We start from the raw sequence: 21,825 nt of genomic DNA, 5'->3' as shown, positions 1-21,825 counted from the left end.
CCCAAATCAAAGCTGTCTTCTTGAGCTGGAGCATAAACAGTCCCGGAACTTTTGCTGGTGGGCATAACTTTTGCAAACCCTACTAAAAAGAATTTTGTGATGTCTAGGTCACTTCCCATTGCTAAGTTTTTTTGGGGTGTCATCTTTTTCTGATGGTTAAAATCACAGAAGCTGTTCTCCAAGAAGGAACAGCAAACCTTTGGCTAGATTTGAAATTCTGGGGACAAGCTATGAAGGCGTGAATAAGAAGACTAAACACAGCTGGCACCTCTTTGTTAATAAGTGCCATGACTTAATATCTCAAGCAAGGTCCACAATGCTAGTATGCATTTCCTTATTCAGTTAAAATGATGACACAGAAATGAAGATCTAGACCAAAATACTTTGCTCCTACCTTTTGTAGTGCTCTCTGGCATATTTTAAGCCCCTTCTGAGGATGTAAAGGATTACAGCATTGCGATGCAAAGATAGAAATTATTTTTGAAATTGTCTAATTTCTGTATTGTGCAGAATTGAAAAGGAGGAGATACTGAGAACACAAAATAGAGGAAAGCAAAGTGGGTAGGGCAGAGAGGAAAAAGGAAACAGATGTTGGAACACTGCAAGCAATGATGGATTATGATGTGGGATTTAAGGGAAGAAAACAAGAAAAATACTAAGAGAGAGAAGGCTTAGCAAAGTAAGACATTTTCAGAGAAGAAAGTTGATTAAATGTTGATGTACAGAAAATTTTTGTGTGAACAACTGTATTTCCATAAATTGGGGAAATTGTGAAAGCCAAGCTCTTTCACATTTTGATCAGTAAATTTAATCTTGAGGTTAGCCTATTCCAAGTAGCTAGAAGTAGCCATTTTCATGGGTCATGTAGTCATATGACATTTAGTTTTCCTTTTTATAGCTAAAACCATAATTTATTTTTCAAAAAAGTCAGTTATTTGTAATGTGCATAATTTTTTCTTTCCAGACTATAATTTTAGGATTGCACAGTTTCTTCCAGTGCTGTTTGTCTGATACTTTCAATTTTTTCCTATATATATGAAGTATTTATTGGGAGATGGGCATAATCATCAACAGAGATAATGACAAGGGTATATTAGAATACCAAATTTTGGGCTCTCCTGTAAGAAACCAGTTTTAGAAGGGCGCAGGTTCTCAGTCCATGGTTTATTCTTTGCCATTTGATAATCGAGATCAGCAGAATATTTTATATTGACACATTCTTTTTTTAATTCTTATTGTTTCTAATTTGCTTACAGTAAATTTTAGGTTGGAAATTTGCTGTTAAATATTGGAAATATATACAAGCTAACTTCTTTTTCTCCTGTCCCCCAGGAGAGCAGGCTTTTGGTTTATATAGTCAAGATGTAGAAGAGTTCTCACATGGCATGAAAGATGGTTTTAGTACCTTGGGCCAGTAATAGGGAACAATGGGAGATACAGAAAGAGCAGAGGAAATTGATTTGGGGTCTTAGCCAGTGGCTTAGGTGATTGAATTACAGGAGGTCGGACATCTGTGGAAGAAGGTAACTGCTTCCAAATGGTCCTAAATAATGTAAAACCTAATAAAGATCTGCCTCGCTAGGGAGAAAGTTAAGATATACTGGATATTTTCCTCTAAGCTTGCCTGTAAGAGTCTTTAAAAAATTGTTCGTGATGGTAGCCAGAAAGGCCTGGGTTGTATTTTTTTTTTTAATTTTCTTTTCTCTCTTAGAAGAGAACATGTATGATTGTGTTGATGTTTATTTTGTTTTAGCCTGAGACTGAGCCGTCTCGCCGATTCTTTGTTGACCAGTGGGAGCTCTCCCTTAGCCTCCGCTCTTCCAACCGCCCTTCCTCACCCTCATCCGACTCTCTCCGACAGGTAGCCCTTGCCTGAGCACTCCAGGTGCACTCAGCTGCCTTTGCTTGCCAAGGACACCCCATGGGGCACGGCCAGGCTGGCACTGCTTCACCTGCAGAACCTCTGTGCTTATTCATGCACAAACAAGAAGCCAGAGGCAGCCTGTGCCCAGCACAGCTCGGGTGTTGCCAGCCATAAAGCAGTTTGAAACTAAATCTATTTAACATTTGGTGTCCATGAGAAGTTTGTGGTGCATCTCACACTCAAACCAGGGTTTTTGAGCACTGATAGTCCTCCTGGCTTTGCAGTGAAGCTTTCTGGGTTTGCTTGCTGCTTTTGTTGAAGTTTTGGGCTAAGCAAGAGAATGTGTTTGTGCATATATGGTTAACTGACAGTGTGAAATAAAAAGTGCTTTGACTTTTTGAAAGATCACTGAGAATTTGAACTAGTTACAGTTGTTCTACGTAAACAGCAGGAACTTGATTTGACCTCAGCTGGAGCAGGTTCTTTGCCTCCTTTTGAAAATGTTGCAGAACATTTTATGTCTTGAAGACGATGGGAAGAATGATAAAATGCTTCACTTAATACCCATAATTAGGCCAGATGTGCTATGTAGGCAAAAACAAAACAAATCAGAAACACACAACCCAAATGAAAAATTCAGCAAGTAAATTTCTCACACCAAATAGTCCAAGGTACTATGAGTTAACATATTCGTTTTTTGAGCATAGAACTTCTAATATGCTGGTAGAAATTTAAAGATCCTGAAGGAACTGCAGTTGAAGGTTTCAAATCAAAACTTGACTGGGGAAACCTGGTTCAGCTAAAAGGAAGTGTTTCCCCTGGAAATGCTTGATATCTCTTTTAAGGAAACTTAAAAAGCATCAAAGGTCTCTGATCATTCAGAGGAGATGGAAAACTCTTGGCCAAATTACTATGATTGCTGGTTAAAAATCAATGCTGAAGAAAATTTTAGAAGTGACCACCATTTAAAATGTAATGTTTGACAAAATTTGTTACTGTAAAGCAGCTCTGCACATATGTATGTGGAACCTGGAAAACTCTGAAAGATATATAATTTGTTATTTCTTGCATATAGAAATACTGCAAGTGCTCTGCCTCTTGGAATGGAATCAGTAGACAGGTATAAATTCTTTCTGGGTAGAAATAAACCCTCATTACTGTAGTGACAAAGAGCTTAAGGAATTAGGACTATAGTGACAGCACCAGTAATCTCTGGCTGAGCACTCCATTTTCATTCCATAATCTTTTTCCCCAAACAAGTACCCATTCTGTGGTGAATTTCAGTTTTTGTGGTGCTTCCTGCTGTTCTCATGTCTGAACTTGTGAAGGTTGTAAACATTTCTAAGAGGCTAATAACCACACATATTAAATTAGTTATTAGTTGTGGGAAATAACTACTGTGCTTCAAGCAAGTTCTGCTAAACAAGTAAAGGGGGTTTTAAGATAGAACTTTCCTTTTGTTATCATTGGCATTTCACACTTGCTAGAAGCTGAGTGGCTCTCTAATCCTGTATTAGCTAAGAATCCAGCTAGAAACCATAATGCTACTTAGTCAGAAAAAAGGAAGTTGCTTGGCGTGCTCTTTGCTACTCTGAGTCAAATCCATGGCATTTGCAGTGTGATTGAGCTAACATGGATGTAACCACCTCATTTTCATATTGCCAACGGTTGTGTTTCTTGTGAAAAACACTTCCTCCGCTCCTGCAGAGATTGAACTTGGCTTGCAGACACTCATTTGGTACCATCTAAGGTAACAGCCAACTTGCCTAGACTGCTGAAAACACTGGAGGGTTTTTAGATGTTCAGAGTTACGGAGTCAGTCTCTGCCTGTGATGGAGAAAAGCCAAGTCATAAAGCAGTGTTCAGGGTTGAACAAATAAGTGTTCCAGAGGTATACAGGTATGGCTTTAATGCACTGGATGAGGCTCTTCCATCTTTTTCCATATAAGCCTTTGCGTATTTTTAGCAGAATTAATACTGAAAGAATTAATGTTTTTGAATCACTGTGAGTTCTTTAGTTAAGGACTTCTCCCTGGTCTGTGAGTGCTCTGTAAATTAATTCTTTCCAGCTGCAAAGCATACAAATGTACTGTTGTAAATCAACATTGTTGTCTTAGACTTGGTAACATACCTTATAAAAGATCTTTGTTTCTGATGTCAATTTTACCTGGAACCTAAGATCTTAACCTGTATTTAACCTCATCTTTTAGAAGTGTCTATATTCAAGTTTCCAGGAACAAAATACCCCACAAGATCTGCTCCCTTCATCATCATAGTATTTCTGGAACACATAAAAAAATGCAAAATGCAAGCGTTCCTGTCTGGTCCTACAGGTGATCCTGGACTGTACTGGTGATTTCTGATGACACTGGCTTTGCTATTACTGCTTGTCACTTTATATTGTCCACTGTCTTGGCATGATTTGACCTCTCTGCACCTTTTCACCGCCTAATCTCTCATCACTCTAGTTATTTTTTTTTTAATTTGATTCTCTTTTTCTTTTCTCACATCACTTTTGTTTTATTCAACCCATCTGATAGAAGTACATAAAGATGTACACAGGCGGAGTGAGCTCATTGGCTGAGCAGATAGCCAATCAGCTTCAAAGGAAAGAGCAACCCAAAACCCTTCTAGACAAGAAGGAACTGGTAAGATGATGTGCTGGAGATGATGCTGTGTTTGTGATTAGATGCGTAGATCTGAAGTTTTGTGAGTGTCTAGTTGTTACACCACTGATGGAATCTGTTGTAGCTTTGTAAGAGATTTTTGTTTTTCCATCTCCCCTCACTCTTGTCCTCACTTTCTTTGCCAAATATTTTTAATCTAATGCCAGCATCCAAAGAGTGTGCATAATGAATTGAGAAAACTGTTCATAACACTTCTGCACTACTTCTTTCTGGAGGAGACACTGGTTTTAGTAATGTAGGTCTAAGATTGCTGTTTGAGGGTGTTCTAATGGTTTTGCCTAGCTTCATATGCCTCCTTACCTCACTGATTTCACCATCATCATTAACAGTACTGGTGTCCATTCATCTACCCAGAACTTGTTTTACTCCTGATATATGTAGGCATGGCATCCTAGGGCCCTTTTTCCTGGACAACAAGGTCAGTTTTTGGTGTCCTGGTTAAAACTGTGAGTTGCGTCCAAGAACTGCAGCATCCGTGTGCAAGAGAACTGCAGCAGCATCCAGGTGCTCCCATATCCACATAAGTGAGGAGAAAACATGACCTTGGTGCATGATCAAATTCAGCCATCCTTGTTTGTGTCCAGGGCTCGCTGAAGAAGGAGTTCCCCCAGAACCTGGGAGGCAGCGACGTGTGTTACTTCTGCCGCAAGCGGGTCTACGTGATGGAGAGGCTCAGTGCCGAGGGCAAGTTCTTCCACCGCAGCTGCTTTAAGTGCGAGTATTGCGCCACCACCCTGCGCCTGTCCTCCTACGCCTATGACATCGAGGATGGTAAGGGAAATGGCCTTCTGCTCTCGAGTATCTTCGCTGGCCTGGAAGCTCTTTTGTCGCTTAAAAATTGTTTGGTGAGTTAAGGAAGAGAGTTGTTGGAACCCAGAAACCTGGGAGTTTTGAGCTTTCTGTGTTTTCTGGCACTGACCCCCAGGAGAACACTGCTTTTGACTGAGGCCGTAGAGGAGGCTTCCAAATTTGAGTGATGGAGTTGCAGGTGTGTAGTTAGAATACAAGTGTGGAATATCACTTGGTGAAGGATTTGAATTTGAGGTTTTTAGAAGACAGTAATAGGTATGGGACAAGATGGAGGTGTTATCTCTTCCTATCTTCTTCCTTCTTCATGATTTCAGGTAATAGTTTCTGGTTGGATGATTCATGCTGTACTGCAGGTAACAGGAGTTTGGTTAGTGGGTCAAAAGTGTAAATAATACAGGTGTTAGTTCTTTATTGGACTGTTTAGCTTTAAAAGACCTTGTAACTAGCTAAATTCAGCTCCATTTATCTTGCTTTTAGCTGATAGCTAAAAGTGTTGCAGAACTCTCTGTACTTTTTAGATAAGATTTAATAAACAACCAAACCCAAGCACAAGAAATTAATCTACTTTTTGTTTTTAATCCTGACACTGAGTGAAGACAAAAAAAAAAAAACAAACAAAACAAAAAAAAAAAAACTAAGACAAGCCACTAATTAGGTGGTGCAATTAACCCATTTACAGAGAGTAAAACCCATTAGCCAGAGACCATCTCTCAAGCTGTTGGAGCTTCATGGATTTCCTTTGGCCAGGTCATGGTGGCAGCAGAGTAACCAAACTCATAGGAATTAATACAACAGCATAACAGCTGCTGGAATGCAGGGAAACAGATATTAACTGGAGGCTTTAAAAACCTGAACAGGCTGAGTTTTGAGGGCTAGACCTTTTGCTCTCCTCATTCAACAGTATTTAAATAAAACTCCTGTGTGTTTAATACCTCTTAAGAGAAAATAGCAAATTGCAGAGAAATGCGGTCAGCTTGTCCTTCTTGAAGATACCACAACTGTCCAACTCTGTATGTTTATTTTAGATGTAATAAAATAGGGACTTCATAACCAGGGGCTGTGATAATAGGTCATTACAAGCTAAGTTCTATTTATATAGAAAAAGTGGAACATCAAAGTTGAGCGAAGTCAAGTCAGTGTTGGAGAGTGTTGTTGCAGTAGTTACTGAAGATTCAGTAATGACTCATTTTCTGTATCTGATGGACTAAGGAGAAAAGAATATGTTTACAGAACTTGCTGATGCCTCAGTTAGCAAAATCTAACATGCTAAGAATTAAGGGAAGCTTCAGATATACCCTACAAGTCTGAGAAACCAGACAATATGGCAGCAGGTGAAACTCAGTTTATCAACAAAGTGTGCATATTGAAAGCAATAATTTAAGGTCATCCATCACGTGTGGAAAGTGTTCTCCTTGTAAGGGTAGCTATGTATTACAGTTTTTGTTTGAGCAGTGATTGACAAAAATGTCACATTTTCTGAAGAAAATGTATGAGAAAGTATTTCAGGTAAATGTTGAATTTACCTGAAAATTCAACATGTTAAGTGTTGAATATCTACATCAGAAGATATTTTCTTACACAGCTGCCTATCTTTAGTCCAGTCTCAGTAGGAAAATAAGTGCAAAATGGTGTAAAACTATAGTGACAAGTAAGGTGCAAAGGATTCTGTTTTGGACATGATGGTGTAGAAAACAAAATAGCAGGAAAATAGTGTTGGTACCAGTAGTTTCTCCCACTGATTGAGGCAAAGATGAAGTAAAAATTTTAAACTGATGTCACAGGATGGCACTCCAAGATATTCTCCTGCAGACTGAAATTGATGGGTATCCATTCTGTGTAACTAAGAAGAATCTTTTTGTATATACTGGGTAGAAAAATGGCTGTGGAATCGCTGTCTGATTTAAGGGGAAAAAAAGAACTAAAATGTATATTCATAAAGCATTATGCAATGACTTTAAATAATGGACTTGCTGGGCTGTGAAGAGTTGAGGAAGCTAAGAGTCATCAAACCAGACTCCCAGTAAGGAATAGAAGCCCTTTTATTGCTTGTCTGGAAGGTCAGCAGACTTGGTATGCAAGTTTAAAGGGACTGGTGGTAATTTTGAAATCAACATATAAAACAACGTCTTTGTCAGAAATGAAAGTTGGGGAAAAGCATTTTTTGAGTGCTGCTGTTATTTTGAGCGCTCACAAGTAATTGAATATCTGACTGTCTGTTAAGCAGTAACAGACTGAGCTCCTCTGTCAGCTGTAAGGGCTAAAACAGTTTTTACCACCAGATTTTTTGGTGATATCCTCTGCAAGCATGGTTGGGTGTGCAATTATGGCCAGATAGTTCTCAGTGAAGCTAACACAAAGCTTGGAGTTTCAGCAGGTTTATAGTACTCATTCTGAAATATTACATGTCTAGCAGTTGTGTGTGTATATGAAACAGATATGGCTAAACAGAAATCTGTGATATCCTATGTAATGTAATTGTTGTGAAAATGTAGCTTGAATTTCATCTGAGTTTTCTTTGATAGGAAAAAAATCAACACACATTGTCACTGTTCATCTAGCTGTTTGGGCTGACAAGTGTTCTGCAGCCTTCTGCAGTGAGTTTTAGACTTCAGAGTCTCACAATTTTTATGTAAGAGCTTTTCAGTTGTTGCTCATTTCAGACAATCTCAAAAAGCAGGTTTTGGCAAGAGTAAATATTAAGAAATACTTACTGATGTAAAGATTTCTAGGAAGATCTTTGTCACTTTTCCATCATGAAGCATTTTGCAAAAACCAGCAGAGAGAAACTAGAGGAAGAGGCAGAGGTCAGAATATGTGTTGGAATGCACTGGCAAAGCTCTAGGAATGGGATAGCAGTGGAGGGTGCCATGGGCTGCATATGCCAAGCAGGATACACTGACAAAGGTACAGTCAGGATAATTATGAGGAGTCAGTTTGCTGCTTTTATTAGTACCAGTAGTATTTGCATGATGATATTGCTAATGCTGCTTTCTGTCTTCCTGACAGTGCTCAGATACCAGTGAAAGACCTCTGTAGACTTTTGGGGTGTTAGTAAAACCAGCAGGATCACAAAAAGTCTTATTTGTGAAAATGAATCATTGTCCTTTCTACAAGTAGACACTGTGCATTTTGAGAGATGGTTCTTTGGGAGTTAGCACTGTCCTCTCCCACTTTCCTCTGCTGGTTGTATTCATTCTTGCTTTTTCCAAAAGTGCTTCTGCCAGCTTTTCATGTGATGATGTCTTTGTTCCTCACACACTGCTGCATTGTTAGCATGTGATAGCACACAAGCCTCACAGCTTTGCTTTGGTGTTTGATAGGATTTTAAACTAAATGGCTCTCAGGCACCCAATGGAAAGGAGACTAGTTACAGGGGGAGAGAGCTGGGCTGGAGCTAAAACTTCAGCCAGTGTTTGCCTCTGCATGTAGTGAAGAAATTAGAGAGAGCAACATAAATAACATCAGAAAATAAGTTGCAATGAAATGGACATTTATATTGTGCTAAATTCCTGTGTTGCTGTTGCTGACCATTTATGTCTTATCTGCAGGTAAATTCTACTGTAAACCTCACTACTGTTACCGAGTCTCTGGTTATGCTCAGAGGAAGAGGCCAGCAGTGGGTCCTCTGTCAGGAAAGGTAACTCATTATTTTCATTTAATGTGCTGTGTTAATAGATTTTAATTCTTAACACTGAGAAAGTATGTGTGATGGTTTGGGGCTTTTTCAGAAAGTAGAAAAATTCAGAGTGCATTTAATTGCTTTATATATTGTGAAAGCTTGTAGTTCAACTAAATCTTACTTAAAAGCAATTTCTCTACTTAGCACTACCCTTTTCATGGTACTTATTATAAAATGATGTGCTATCCCGTTTGAAACAGAATTTTGATTGTTTTTCTTGTCAGCTGAAATACTTTCTCAGTCTGTGCTGAGACTAAATGAATACTATTACCAGTTCTGTTTTTTCTTTATTTCTCTGTGGTTTTGCTTAAGATGAAATAAATAATTTGCATTGCTTTTGAAACATAAGCTATGAAGATCACATGCCTTCATTTCTGAACATCTGCTGTGTGTTAACAGGAGCCTGCATGAAAAGATGGAGTATCCCCTTTCCTGTACTATCATAATAGAAGTATTTGTTCTGTAAATATAGGATGAGGAGACACTGTGTAATACAGAAAAGTCCCTCAGCTTTTGTCATTATAATCCAAGGCACCTATTTTTTTCTTCTCAAGCCCCTTTTCAGTATTTTTGCATACTCTGAGCAAGCTACATGCTGGTTTCCTAAGTTCTGTTAAACTTGCATGCTGCAAACTTCCCTTCTCCCTTAAATTATATTTTCCTTTGTGCTAGCAGTGGTGCCTGTCCTTCTGCCTGACTCTCAGGTTGTATTAGTACAAGCTGAAGCTGTACTCTTTATTGGAAGGATAACAGATCCATACCAATATGTGCCATACTTCCTGCCAAAAATCAAGACTAAAAATTATACCTGTTTTATTTCCCAGAGGAGCAGACTTCAGGGATCTTACTGCTTTGACTTTTTTGGCTATCCAATTTGTTTTTCAGACCTTTGATAAAGCCTTAAATTGAGAAGGAGCATGCTTGTTTGTCAGACCTTGCTTTATGTAATGTTTACGGGGTATCTCAATTCCTCCCTCGGCATGTTCAGTACACACAGCAATTTCAATTTTAACATGAATTTAACTTCCCCCACGTTCTTCCAGGACACCAAAGGACCTCTCCAGGACGCCATGGCCAGCGATGGGAATGGAAGGGCCAACAGCATCCCCGCCTCAACAGAGAGGGCCCCAGGTAGCTCCGCTTCCTTCTTTAGCAGGGTGGTGCAGTACTCGCTCGGCCTCATGGGCAGAGTTAGGGTGGTGAGCCAGCGCCTGCACAGCACAGTCTCCTCCATTGGGCACCATGTAGCCCAGAACCCTCTGGACTCCTTTTTCATGTGTCAGCTGCTGGTATTTGGGGTTCCTTTTCTCTATGTCCAGTCAGAAGTTCTTGGGCAGATCCTAGGGGAATTCTGTGGGCAGCCTGCTGACCAGTAAGAATTCATGTGACTCAACTTGGAGCTGTGTAACTCGTTTGGTTTTTTGCGGTGCCATGTGAATTTTGTGTGTTATGTGGAAATCTCAATATATATTATTTTGCACTGTGGCTTTGGGGCCTAGATGTTCTCAGTTCTTTCAGGGACATTATTTGAATGAATTCCAGGAAAACACATGCTCAGTTGAGGGTCTCCTCTGAGTCAACCCAGATAAAGAGCCCTGTAATGTATGCGGCTCAATGTCAGTGAAATTAAAAGTTTTTTCTGAAGCACTGGAATAGCTGGTTTAAATCCATAAACTGGATTTATGTGTTTTCCTGAATTCTGGGTGTGGTTTCTCGTTCTCCCAGGCTTCTCTTTATTAATTTGGTACTTGAATGGGAAAGATCCCATTATCTTTGGATTGTGTCTCCTTTGGAATTCTGGGTGTCTGACAGCTAATGGGATTGGATTCCTTAAACCCCTTGAATTTTCATGGTGCTGGCAGGTCATGGTGCTCTTCCCTGTGCCAGCATCTGTGCTGCTCCTGGCCATGGCTTTGGAAATGGGGTGGTGAATGCGTGTGTCTTACTGTGACGTAGTTTTCCCTTTTAACTTGAAATTCTAATTCCTTCTAACACAAGAAAACTGTCTGTGCTACAAATGCTCATTTGCCCAGCCCCCAAGTGCTTGTTTTGTGATTTCAGAAAAAGGAAAAAATATTGATTTCTAGTACTTGTTCAGAAGACTATTAATAAGCTAAATCAGCTACTTTTAGAAAGGAAACATACTTAGAGGAATACTTTGAGAAAAGAATGTTTTCATAATGCCAGTTGAGAAGACTTTAACAACACGGGAGCAGATAAAATCATGGTGTTCTTTGACTTCATATGTCAACATGTCCTACACTCCATACAACTTTTTCTAAGATTGTAACTGAATGCAATATGACAGAAAATTATTCTTAGTGTGTTGATTCTTGGAGTGTAGTTACTTTCAAGATTTCCTCCTTTGTGTGTGTGCAAATTCCATATGGTAAAAGTGAGTAGAGGGTAGGAAAGAATATTTGCAAAATGCTATGGACAGATGTGTGAACTACAGCATTTTTTGCCTAACTGGATAGATTTAAAACTGCTTTCTCTGAAAGTAAAAAAACCGTTTTTTTTTTTTTTGTAGCTTGGAGGATATTCTTAAGGATGAACAGAAAAAATATTTATTGATACACAGGGCAACTGGTGTGTGCATAAGGTGTTTCGTGGAGTGAAGCCGTAGGTGATGAGAATTGGAAGAAGGAGATTTTAATTACATTTATCAATTAGTTTATCACAGCAACTACTGGCAGAAAATCTCCTTTGATTTAGTCCTTCCAACAAATAAGCAAATAAATGATAACATAATAAATGATAATAATAACATAAACAAATGAATTATCACTAAGTAGAGCAAACAACAGGGCATAGTTTGTGATAAACTTCTATAAATCAGATAAAAATCAGCTATAAATCAGATGTCTCCTTCTGCAGTGGTGGCACAATCCTGTAGCAGCACTGTAGTACTTCCAGAGGAGTAAGGTGGAACAGACACCATTTTGTCTAATGGCAGAACATGAAATCTAGGGCTCCTTCTGTTTGCTTTCTGCTTTTTTTAAAGCAGTGCATAACTGTAGCATAGTGTTTAGAGCTTTTGGACCTTTTGAAGTTTTGCCCAGAGTGCATTAGGCCATGCTCAGCTTAGTTGGGTCACCTTTCAGGCAGGGTGTTGTGGTGCATTCTTGTGTGTGCATGGTAGAAATACATTCAGTGGCGGAAGAGGTGAGCAGTGCCTCTGTTGTGCTAAATACCATTAGTGGCTGAGTTTCATTTTCTTTGTGCAGTATAATTTAAGTAAATCTTGGGCACTACTGACTTAGCAATGGTTAAGAAGCAGGAAGAAGCTAAATGGAATGTGCTTCAAAAACAAGCCACAGTGGCATTAAAGGCAGGTCAGATCTCTGCTAGAGTAACAGCCATGTCCTATAGGTACCTACCTTCAGCTCCTGTTCTTGATGGGTAGCTAGGTCAGGAAACCTGTGATGGGTTTTACAGTTATTTATAGTTTGAAAAAACAAACCTTTTTAAGCTACCAAGCTTACCTATACAGTGGAAGAACAGGATATTATTCCTGAATAATCAAAAGAAGTCTGTAAGATTTCATCTCAGTGTAACTCCTGAATTTAAATTATATTATATTAAAGCATATATGCTTTCTTGCAAGCTTTCACTGTAGACTAGACAAATGTCTCGAGCAAAAACCTGTCTGACATGGAAACAGAGGCAGATCTCTGTTTCCAAGCCTCTACTTCATCCATCTGGTCACTCACCTAGTGTTACTAGGTCACTCAGCTAGTTATACATCTGAAAGTGTTTTACTTCCTGTACGGCAAGACCACCAAATGGAATTTGGCAATAGCAATTTCAGGCCCCGAAGTCTGAGCTAATCCTCAGTGAGGTGGGTCTTGGTGTAGAGTGTTAGTTGCCTCTAAAAGGATTAAGTAAAAGCAGGAAAGTGTGTAACATGCTCAGGTTTGATATTTGGTAGAGGTGTAAAGATAGCTTAGAAGGCAAAGGGAAGGTATACAACAGTAACATCTCTTGTGGAATATATAAAAAGGCAGCCATTAAACAATTTTATACCTGAGAGTTAAATTCAGCTCTGAGTTACCAAAAAGTGCTTGTTTTGGGGATCTTTATGGTGACTCATGACTTTTTAGCAGTTGTCATGAAATCCCTAACAGATGTAAATTGCATGGGTTTTCTCCCTACATTCACTGCCCCCTTTGCTATGCCATCAAACCTTTTTTTTAGCCAGCTTAATGCTTAAAATACCTTCAGCCACAAAATAGCCTTCAGCAGATTTAGTCAGATGAGGTGAGATTGCTCACAAAAAGCCCTTTCTTGTGCTGTCAATAACCTGGTTGGCACAGATTAACTTTGTAAAGATGTTAGTCCCTGGCTGGGTGGCCACAGTCCTGGCTGCCATTCAGTGAGTTCTGTCTGTCCCTTGTACAGCAGTGGTTGCAGGGCACAGTCTGATCAGCAAGTTGAGGTTTGTTCAACTGGAATCACCCTTTTTGTGAGGGGTTTGCAGTGAGGCTCTCTGTGTGGCTTCTGCCCTGGTGCTTTCAGGGGAGGTTGTGGCCAAACTGGCTTCTAGAACCCTTCCGTGTGGGAAGTGGCAACAAGCTTTTGAGCAGTGGCTGCCATTCTCTATGGGAAAGGGAAGTTGGGAACAGCTCTTACTGTGCTTTTGGTCCTGCTGAACTGTGGCATGCTTGTCGTAGATTCTGTAACTTTCTCTGTACCTTGTCTGCCTGTTTTTCTCTTCTGCGTTTGCCTTTGTGCCGAAATGCTGCTATTGCCAAGAAAAAAAAAAACAACAAATAACTTTTGCTTTTTGACTGTCTCTCCCTTTGATAATCTGTAACTGCTGTGTCTTGGAATTTTTTTTTTATATTATTTACAGTACTTATGGTTTTAATATGCTTTTAATGCAAATGCTGTTCATCTATTTGTTCTAAAGGTCTGTAAGAATGTTTCCGAATTTTCAGCTCTTTCTTTACAGATGGACTTGGAACAGTCTTTACCCCTATCAGCTTTATGTTATGCTCCTTGGGGTGATGTTAGCCAGCAATGTTTCGTTGTAAAATATTTCCCATTTCAGGCTCATGTTTTTACAACAATGCATTTCTGTCCCTATCAGCAATAGGAAGTTTATAAAGGAAAGACTGCTTAGGGAAACTCATACTTGCACAGCAATAAAAGCAAGTTATGAGATCTTTTGCTTTAGTTACTTGACCTGTGAAAGATTAAGAAATCAAACATAAGTGATAGTATGAAAAACTGAAAAATGCAATACAAAGTAGAGGTATTAGGACTTTGCTTTAATATCACATAAATATGTAGTGTATATGATATAGGTATGCAGTCTGAAAAGTTAAAATCCTCTATGGATGTGCCTTAAGTGTTTTCAGGGAGAAATATTCAGAGTTAAGCCCTTCACAGTAGACCCTTAAACAAGTACTGTTGTATATAGCAAGCAATATACATGAGGAAGTTGTTTTGCTGACCTGGAGAGCTAGGAAAGAGTGGCTGTTTGAATGTCCTTTAAAGTAAATTATATGACCCACATTTGGAAAAGGATCTTGAGTGTCTGTACAAGTATAAGAAGTATTTTTGAGTGCATCCAATATTATTTGCACACAAGTCAATTTTGTGTCTGAAAAAATGCAAATACATTTCTGTTTAGAAATAAGCTTCTTGTTCATACACATTGCCTCTGTTTTTCAGAAGCATTGCCTCTTCACTGTTCTCCATACTTTGAACATGCCTTACTTATGAAAATAATTATGCTCAAACCAATACTGTTTGCTGTGCAAACAAACATCTTGATGAAATCCTCTACTTGGTCACTTCTTTTCATTATTTTTCACCTTTGGGTTTTGTTCTTGTTTTAATTTGGTCTAGTTTAAGCATTAAATTATGGAAGATAACAGCAAACAAATTCTGTGACGTGACCTTCTGCTTGAGGTGCCTTCATTTTAAACCACCGAACGTTTACAACTATATCCCACTCTTTTCCTTGCCAAAAATAAAATAGAAAAAGGAAAACATTCATATTTCAGGATGCACCACCAAATTGGGATGAAAGCTATTTCCTCTACTAGTGTGCCTTGAATATTGTCTGTTCTGTTTGGAGGCAGTGTGTTTAGCAGGACATACCACATACTGAGCCCTTTTTTGGGATATCATACAGCTGCAGAGGGATCTGATGGAAGATTGACTTTTCTCTGTAACATTTGCAATACAAACTTAAGACCCAGACCCTGTATTTTTGGAAGCTGAGGAGAGTGTACAGGTTACCTGATTAGAACCAGGGTTCAGTGCCCAGTGAATCATCCCTCAATAGCAAGCCAGGAACTTGTTAGGATAAGTGCTTGACTGTTCCCAGTCCATCATGTTCCTTTTCAGTGTTCTTACCAGGATTTGGGTGGCTTTAGCATAAGGGAAAGGAGAATGCTAAAGGATCAGCAATTTGAAGCCCAGAAAATTTGGAAATGAAAAGGTGTGGTGGGAAGGTCATTTGTTCTGAAGAGTAGGAGATGCAGCTGACCTGATGTAGTTTTAGTTTCACTAAAAAATCCTGAAAAACATTTTGAGGACTGAGAAGGATATGTACAGAATAACAGTGTGCTGAGTTTGTGCTCATGGCTGGATCCTGTTAAGAACACTTTATTTTGGGAGTTACTGGGCTCCCAACTCCTCCTCTCTCTAGCTTTCAGACCTGTAGACTTGTGCCACTGGAATATTTGTTGTTTGTATGTGTATATTCTGAAGGGAGATATGAATTTTTCTGGGCACTTCAAGAGCTTCATTGAATGTTTTTGTGTCTTAGAAAAATAGGAATAAGCTTGTGTGAAAGGGTTGGATTTTTTTTTATTGCAGAATTAAAATGTCTAGTTTTTTGAAAAGTGGAATCTGAGTAATACTATTTTGAGATTGTTTCCCTCAGAGAAAAGGAGGGACTGTGCATAAAATAAGTTCAGTGACAGCTAATGCTCAAGGGAGACGATTCAGTGCTCAGAAAGGCTTCATGTCTCCACTGTATAGTCCCTTTGAAGAATTTGATTTATGCAGTTGTTTTTAATCTGTTTTTGCTTTGGGTGTGTGGTCTCTGCATTATGTAACACGTGGTTTCCCTGTTGCTATGAAATTATTTTTTGTTCAACTGTGTGAAATGTTCAAGGGAATAAATTCCAAACAAACTTCAGGTTTCTGAGTTTTTCTTTGTCCTTCCCCTAGTCCCTCCATTGATTCCAGGTAAGGGATGCTACAGGGGATACAGAATTTGGGGACAGTGGAATGAATGGAGCTAGTAAGTTCAAATACAACAGCCATCTGGGGAGCTCCGTGGCATGTACCATCTGTCTCTGCAAAGTAATACATTTCAGGTTCTTTCTGTATTGTGGTGCTTTTTTTTAATTTTACTTTACATTGTGATTTGTTCAGAGTGCAGGGCAAACGTTGCACAGACAGCATGACCTGCTGAAGACCTCCTTACTAGGTATTCTACTGCCTTGGCAAAGCTGATTTTGGATAGATGTGCTCTCAGCATTGTGGCTTCACAGAGTTTGGTGTCTTTAGGAGGTTATTTTGTGTGACTTGCTGCAGGCCAGAAGTCTTTATCATGCTCCGTGAACAAGGCAGTCACACCCATGGGGGAGCAGGGACACATAGGGTAACAGGTAAGAGTCTTGACAGGCTTTGGTTTCTCTGCTTGGTGTAGATCTCCTGTGGTGGTGGGATGTTTTGGTGTGATGAAAAGACAGAAAATGAGTAAATACTAATCTCTGTAGCCAAATCCTGCATGTTCTAGCTGGACTGTTGTCTTTTCTGAGGAGAATTGCACACAAGGTGGTGACCTGCCTTCAAGACCCTTAAGAGCGTGTATACTGAGATGTTCTCACCATGACAAACAGACCTGGATCATAGTTCTGAGCTGCATTTTCCTGGTCTCAAAAATACAGTGAGTTAGTCTACATTAGAGACTTCTTCTGTGTTTTTTCCTCGTGTGCTTCTCCTGCTTCCTCCGGCACCATCTGCAGCTAAAAGTTTTGTTGTAGCAGATGATTTTTGAAAGTTAAATTGTGAATGATATTTGGCCAGAGTAGTTACATTTAAATGGTAGGTCACAGAGCTACAACCATAAACCAGTTCTCTTATATGTAAAGTTTCCTTCTTTGAAGGGAGGTGATTGCTTTATGCCTTTGAAATTGCCTGTAGTTTTTCGTTACTGTATTAAGCAGTGCTAGTTTTGAGGTTAAGATGGGCCTTCAGTTTGGAGGATGAGCCATGAGCATTCAGTGTAAAACTTAATATGCTGGTGCATGTACTCAAAATGTCATTTTGATATTCCACTCCAACAACCTCTGCTGTTCTGTATCAGGAAAGATGTTAACTCTGCAGCTATATGCTCTCCAGAAATCAGTTTGCTTCATGAATTAAGAAGGAAAAAAAAAAAAAGGATCAAGGGAGGTGTATTTCTAGAGGTCGCCCCCTCATATCAAAGTAGAAATGAGACTTCATTGCTGTACCAATACAAGAAGCAAGTTTTCAGCTAAAACTTGGTGTAACTAAGTGTAGCAGTTGTAGGAGAATCAACCCTCACCTAAATTCTCTTTTAAGTCTACACAGGTACCTCACACTTTCTGTTTCTGTGCCTGTGATTCTTCTCTAGTGTCATGACTTCTGTAACAGGGGTGGAAAAATGTAAGGAGGTACTGCTAAAATAATGAGTGAATAAATATTAACACAAATTAAAGTAAGGGAGCTATAGTTTAACTACCTGCTTGTGATCAGCAGTGTAATTTATTAAGATATGTAGTTGGTGATGTATCTTAAAATGCAAGAAATAAGGGGAAAAAAACAAATCAAAAAACAAACAAAATACCCCAAAAGAAAACAGTTCCCAAACCAAAAATAACAAAACAAAAAGCTATAAAACCAAAGCAAATAGGAATTGTCTCAAGGGAAGGAGCAGCTAATCCAGAATCAACATCAAAGCTGTTCTCCTGCTTCTTTGATTTGTATTTATAAAGGAAGGTGAGTTAGTTAACGAGCTGATCCTGACGATGTAGAGTTCAGCTTGGGCTTTCCAAACAAAACTGGGCAGATGCTCTTTAAAGATGAGATGGCACTTCTGTGCCCTGTTTAGTTACTTACATCTTCCCTCAAAAATGTATGTTTAGTCTGACATTTCTCATGTTTGCTGTCATCCCAGAAGGCTGTGTTTGCTTTTTAAGGAAAATTTCATAATCCTCCTTTCTGCTGTTATAGACGTTTAACTGATGGCTTGAGGGTAGAAGGGTTTAAAAACAGGAATTTTTTACCCAATAGATGTTTTGAATACTTCCAGGCTAATGTGAAAACACATCAGAACTGATGTGTAGACTAGTTTTAATCAGTAATTAGTCTTTTGGAAGCTTTCTTCCTGGAACTGTACCAGATTTTTAATATAGTTATCTACATATATAATTGCAAGAATTTTCCTAGTTTTAGGACAGTATTTGGCTTTTTAGGGTGTGAGTGCACATTGACAGGTTATGTTGAGCTTCTTGTCCACCAATACCCCAAGACCTTCTAAAACCTTCTCCTGCATTGGGCACTTCTTCATCCTCCAAGTCCCTGCCTTTGCCTTCTGTGATTTGAGCCATGGGCCTGGAGCACTTGCCAGTGAAGATTCCACTGCTTCTTTTAGGTGGAAATAGCCTTGGTTTGGCTTGATGTGATTTGTACAGTGGGGATCACCTGTCTGATCCCTCACAGTGAAATGAGAGGTTGCAGTGGCAAGAAGTAGATGCCACAATGAATAAATTATGCAATATATTATGTAGTAGATAAGATAGCAGAGGCTCTCTTTGTAACAACATAAAAGGGGTCACTGTTTGGATCATAACTGGACAATCAGTCTTAAATATTATTTTCTAAGTTACTTAATAAAAATAAAGAGACTACTTCACTCAAAAAGTGTGAAACCTCATTAATCAAGGTCATGGTGATTCTACAATCTAGTGTGGCCTTTACTTTTTTTCCTTTTTCTCCATCTAATCCCTGGATGTGCTTCATCCCAGGTGGTTCTTTGAGACATGACACCTTGAATAGCTTCCAGAACAAAATTTATGCCTGCAAAGTAGTATTATTTTATCCTCGTCAGCCTTCCCACACTGAGTTTCTTTCAGAGAATGGAAATGAGGCCAGGCAACATATGATAGAGCTGATGAAAATACCAGGGAGAGAGCTCTGCCATCCTAGATGATACCAGCAAAATGGAGAATGACTGGTAATAGGTTACTGACTTACCAATGCTCCTGAGTGTTTAACAGACTTAAAATAGCTATAAAACTTATATTTTATCTTTAGTACTGGAAACTCATTTGGCAGCGGTAAAAGTGAATTCTGTACAAACATAAAGATTTTCCTGCCAGAAGAGATGTAATAAGGGGTATTGAGCTTAGCAGTGTTCCCTGGGGCTTGGATTCAGTGACCTAATACCTCCTTTCCCCTTATTCTCTTCCCCACCCACTAGTGACAACACTGGCCACTTTCCAGGAGTCAAAAATAGCCATACTCCTTGGATTATTCTGTATGTCTGCTGTAAGGAAGGCAACTTTTCTATATTGTTAAACCATACAGTGAACTCCTAACCTTCATTACATGATGCTGCTACTTCTTTCATCTGCATATGGGGAATCCTGTTCCTCAAACATAACTTATACCACGAGTTAGATGAATTTCTATTTGTTTCCAAGACATAAGTATAAATTACAGGTGACCTTGATCTTAAACTGGCTAATTATATTCACTTCTGGTTGCTTCCACTAAAACCAGAGAAAGGTCAGATCAATGCAATTGCCAGCTGTTTCTGAGCTCAGCCCTACTGATGCAGTAAGCAACTGTTTTGTCAGTGTCTGTTTTGGGAATTCTAGAAGTCTGTTTTAACCAAAATAATGGGGAGAGTGGGGCAAAACATTGCAACACTCATAAGACAAATGTGTGAGTTTTCAGTTTCATTCAATAGTCAGTCCTGGTAGTTTTCATTATTATGAAGAGAATGAGCTTCCAGATTTACAGACAGTATCTGAGAATGGAGAGCTTAATTCTAGCTGGATATTGTGGAATGTGTGGAGGCGGACTTACACCTTCATATGTTTTTTTCAAGGGTGTCTGTTTCAGAGTCCCTCGAGTATTTTAGCTGTCAGCTGTTCCTATACTCATTATAATGGTTTGGGAGAGGGTGGGGCTTTCAGCTCTTCGCTGCTTTGGGCACCAGTGAATATCAACACCTCACTGATTTTTATTTAATGTGCTGTTGAATTAATGCTGTAAAACTTGGCCGGCACTTATTGGCCAGCACTAGAAATGGTTCGTTGATAACTCTACTGGGTGTTTCTGCAACATAGGGTTTTTTGATTAACACCTTTCTGTCTGTACAGCTTAATCTCCCCATTTCTCTGTTTAGGCCACCAGTTTGCTGGGGAGAATTTCTAGACCAATGGTGTGACGATGGAGCCTGCCATGGTAGTGGAGGTCCTGAGAATGGTGGTTGCTTGTCAATTTAAGGACAGTTTTATTGATCAGGTCCAGCATAAGCCAGTTCTCATTTACAATTCCTGAGAGCTTTGATTCAATATAACACATCTTCTAGAAAGCTTAGTTACTATTTTCTGTTAGGATTGGTACATGTTTCAGAAGAATTTCAGGAAGGCTATCTTCAGGTTTGAGTACATTTTGAATGCTGTGCATGGATACTGGATATCTTGCTTCTGAATAGACTTTGTTTTTCCTATCATACTGTCCTCTCTGAATTCAGGCCTTTTATATTTAGCAGAATGTGTTATTGATCAAATGGGAAAAACTCAAGATTTAATGGCTTCATAGTACAGCTGAGTAATTCAGGCTTCTTGAGGGCTTGGGAATACCCTGGGATAGTTAGAGAGAAAGTTGAGGCATTGTATCAAAATAACTTTGACATTTGATGACTGCTTGTCATGGTTTAACCCCAGCTGGCAACTAAATACCACACAGCTGCAGGGAACACAATCAGAAAAAAAGTAATACTCCTGGGTTGAGATAAGTTTGATAATTGAAACAAAGTAAAATATAATAACGACAACAACAATAATAATAATTGTAATGAAAATGAGAGGAATAAACACAAAGAATAAATGATGCATGATGCAGTTTGCTTTCCACCTGCTGACTGATTCCCAGCTAATCTCTGAGCAGCTTCCCAGCCAAGGTTACATTCTGGCCATGATGTTCTATGGATGGAATATCCCTTTGGCCATTTGGGGTCAGCTGCCCTGGCCACACTCCCTCCCAGCCTTTTGTGCACCTGCTCACTGGCAGAGCATGAGATGCTGCAAAGTCCTTGAGCTGGGATGAGCATTGCTTAGCAACAGCCAAAACATCGGTGTGTCACCAATGTTATATCATGCCAAACTCAAAACACAGCGTGGTACCAGCTACTAGGAAGAAAATTAACTCTATCCCAGCTCAAACCAGGATACTATTAAGTATTAAAATTCAGATTTGTTCCTGTATCTATTTGAGGAGGTGTTGCATTGCCCCTTTTGTCTTTGAGGGTGTACTTATCCAAAATCAGGGCCTCCTACCAGGAAATGTGCAGTTCTGCAGTTCGTGATGTGAGGCTGTGTGAACAAGCCCTGACAAGAATGCAGCAGGTCTGTTGCGCTCTTGCCAGGGGTTTCCTGGACAAATTTCCTAAAGGAGAGGATAAATACAAAAGGGCAGATGAATACAGGTTTAAAACTTTGAACTACTTATTAACCCTTAAAAAATCCATTCTGTTTAACACCCTTCTGCAGTCAGTTTAG

At 39.3% G+C, this 21,825-nt stretch overlaps 1 protein-coding gene across 5 annotated transcripts in view; it reads left to right on the top strand.

The window, feature by feature from the left end:
* MICAL3 (microtubule associated monooxygenase, calponin and LIM domain containing 3) overlaps positions 1-21,825 on the top strand; it is a 103,496-nt gene that overhangs the window by 29,618 nt on the left and 52,053 nt on the right. For all 5 annotated transcript variants that reach the window (XR_009933154.1, XM_062491906.1, XM_062491905.1 and 2 more), the window contains exons 17-19: positions 5,136-5,322; positions 8,910-8,998; positions 10,084-10,171. Coding sequence is in view for 4 of the 5 variants with exons in the window: in XM_062491906.1 (XP_062347890.1) it covers positions 5,136-5,322; positions 8,910-8,998; positions 10,084-10,171 (364 nt within the window). In the remaining variant the exon portion in view is untranslated. The remainder of the gene's footprint in view (positions 1-5,135; positions 5,323-8,909; positions 8,999-10,083; positions 10,172-21,825) is intronic.

This window comes from Cinclus cinclus, chromosome 4 (genome assembly GCF_963662255.1).
Source record: "Cinclus cinclus chromosome 4, bCinCin1.1, whole genome shotgun sequence".
Classification (NCBI taxonomy): Eukaryota; Metazoa; Chordata; class Aves; order Passeriformes; family Cinclidae; genus Cinclus; species Cinclus cinclus.
Note: the sequence above shows the minus strand (reverse complement) of the source record. Positions and strands in the feature narration are given on the sequence as shown.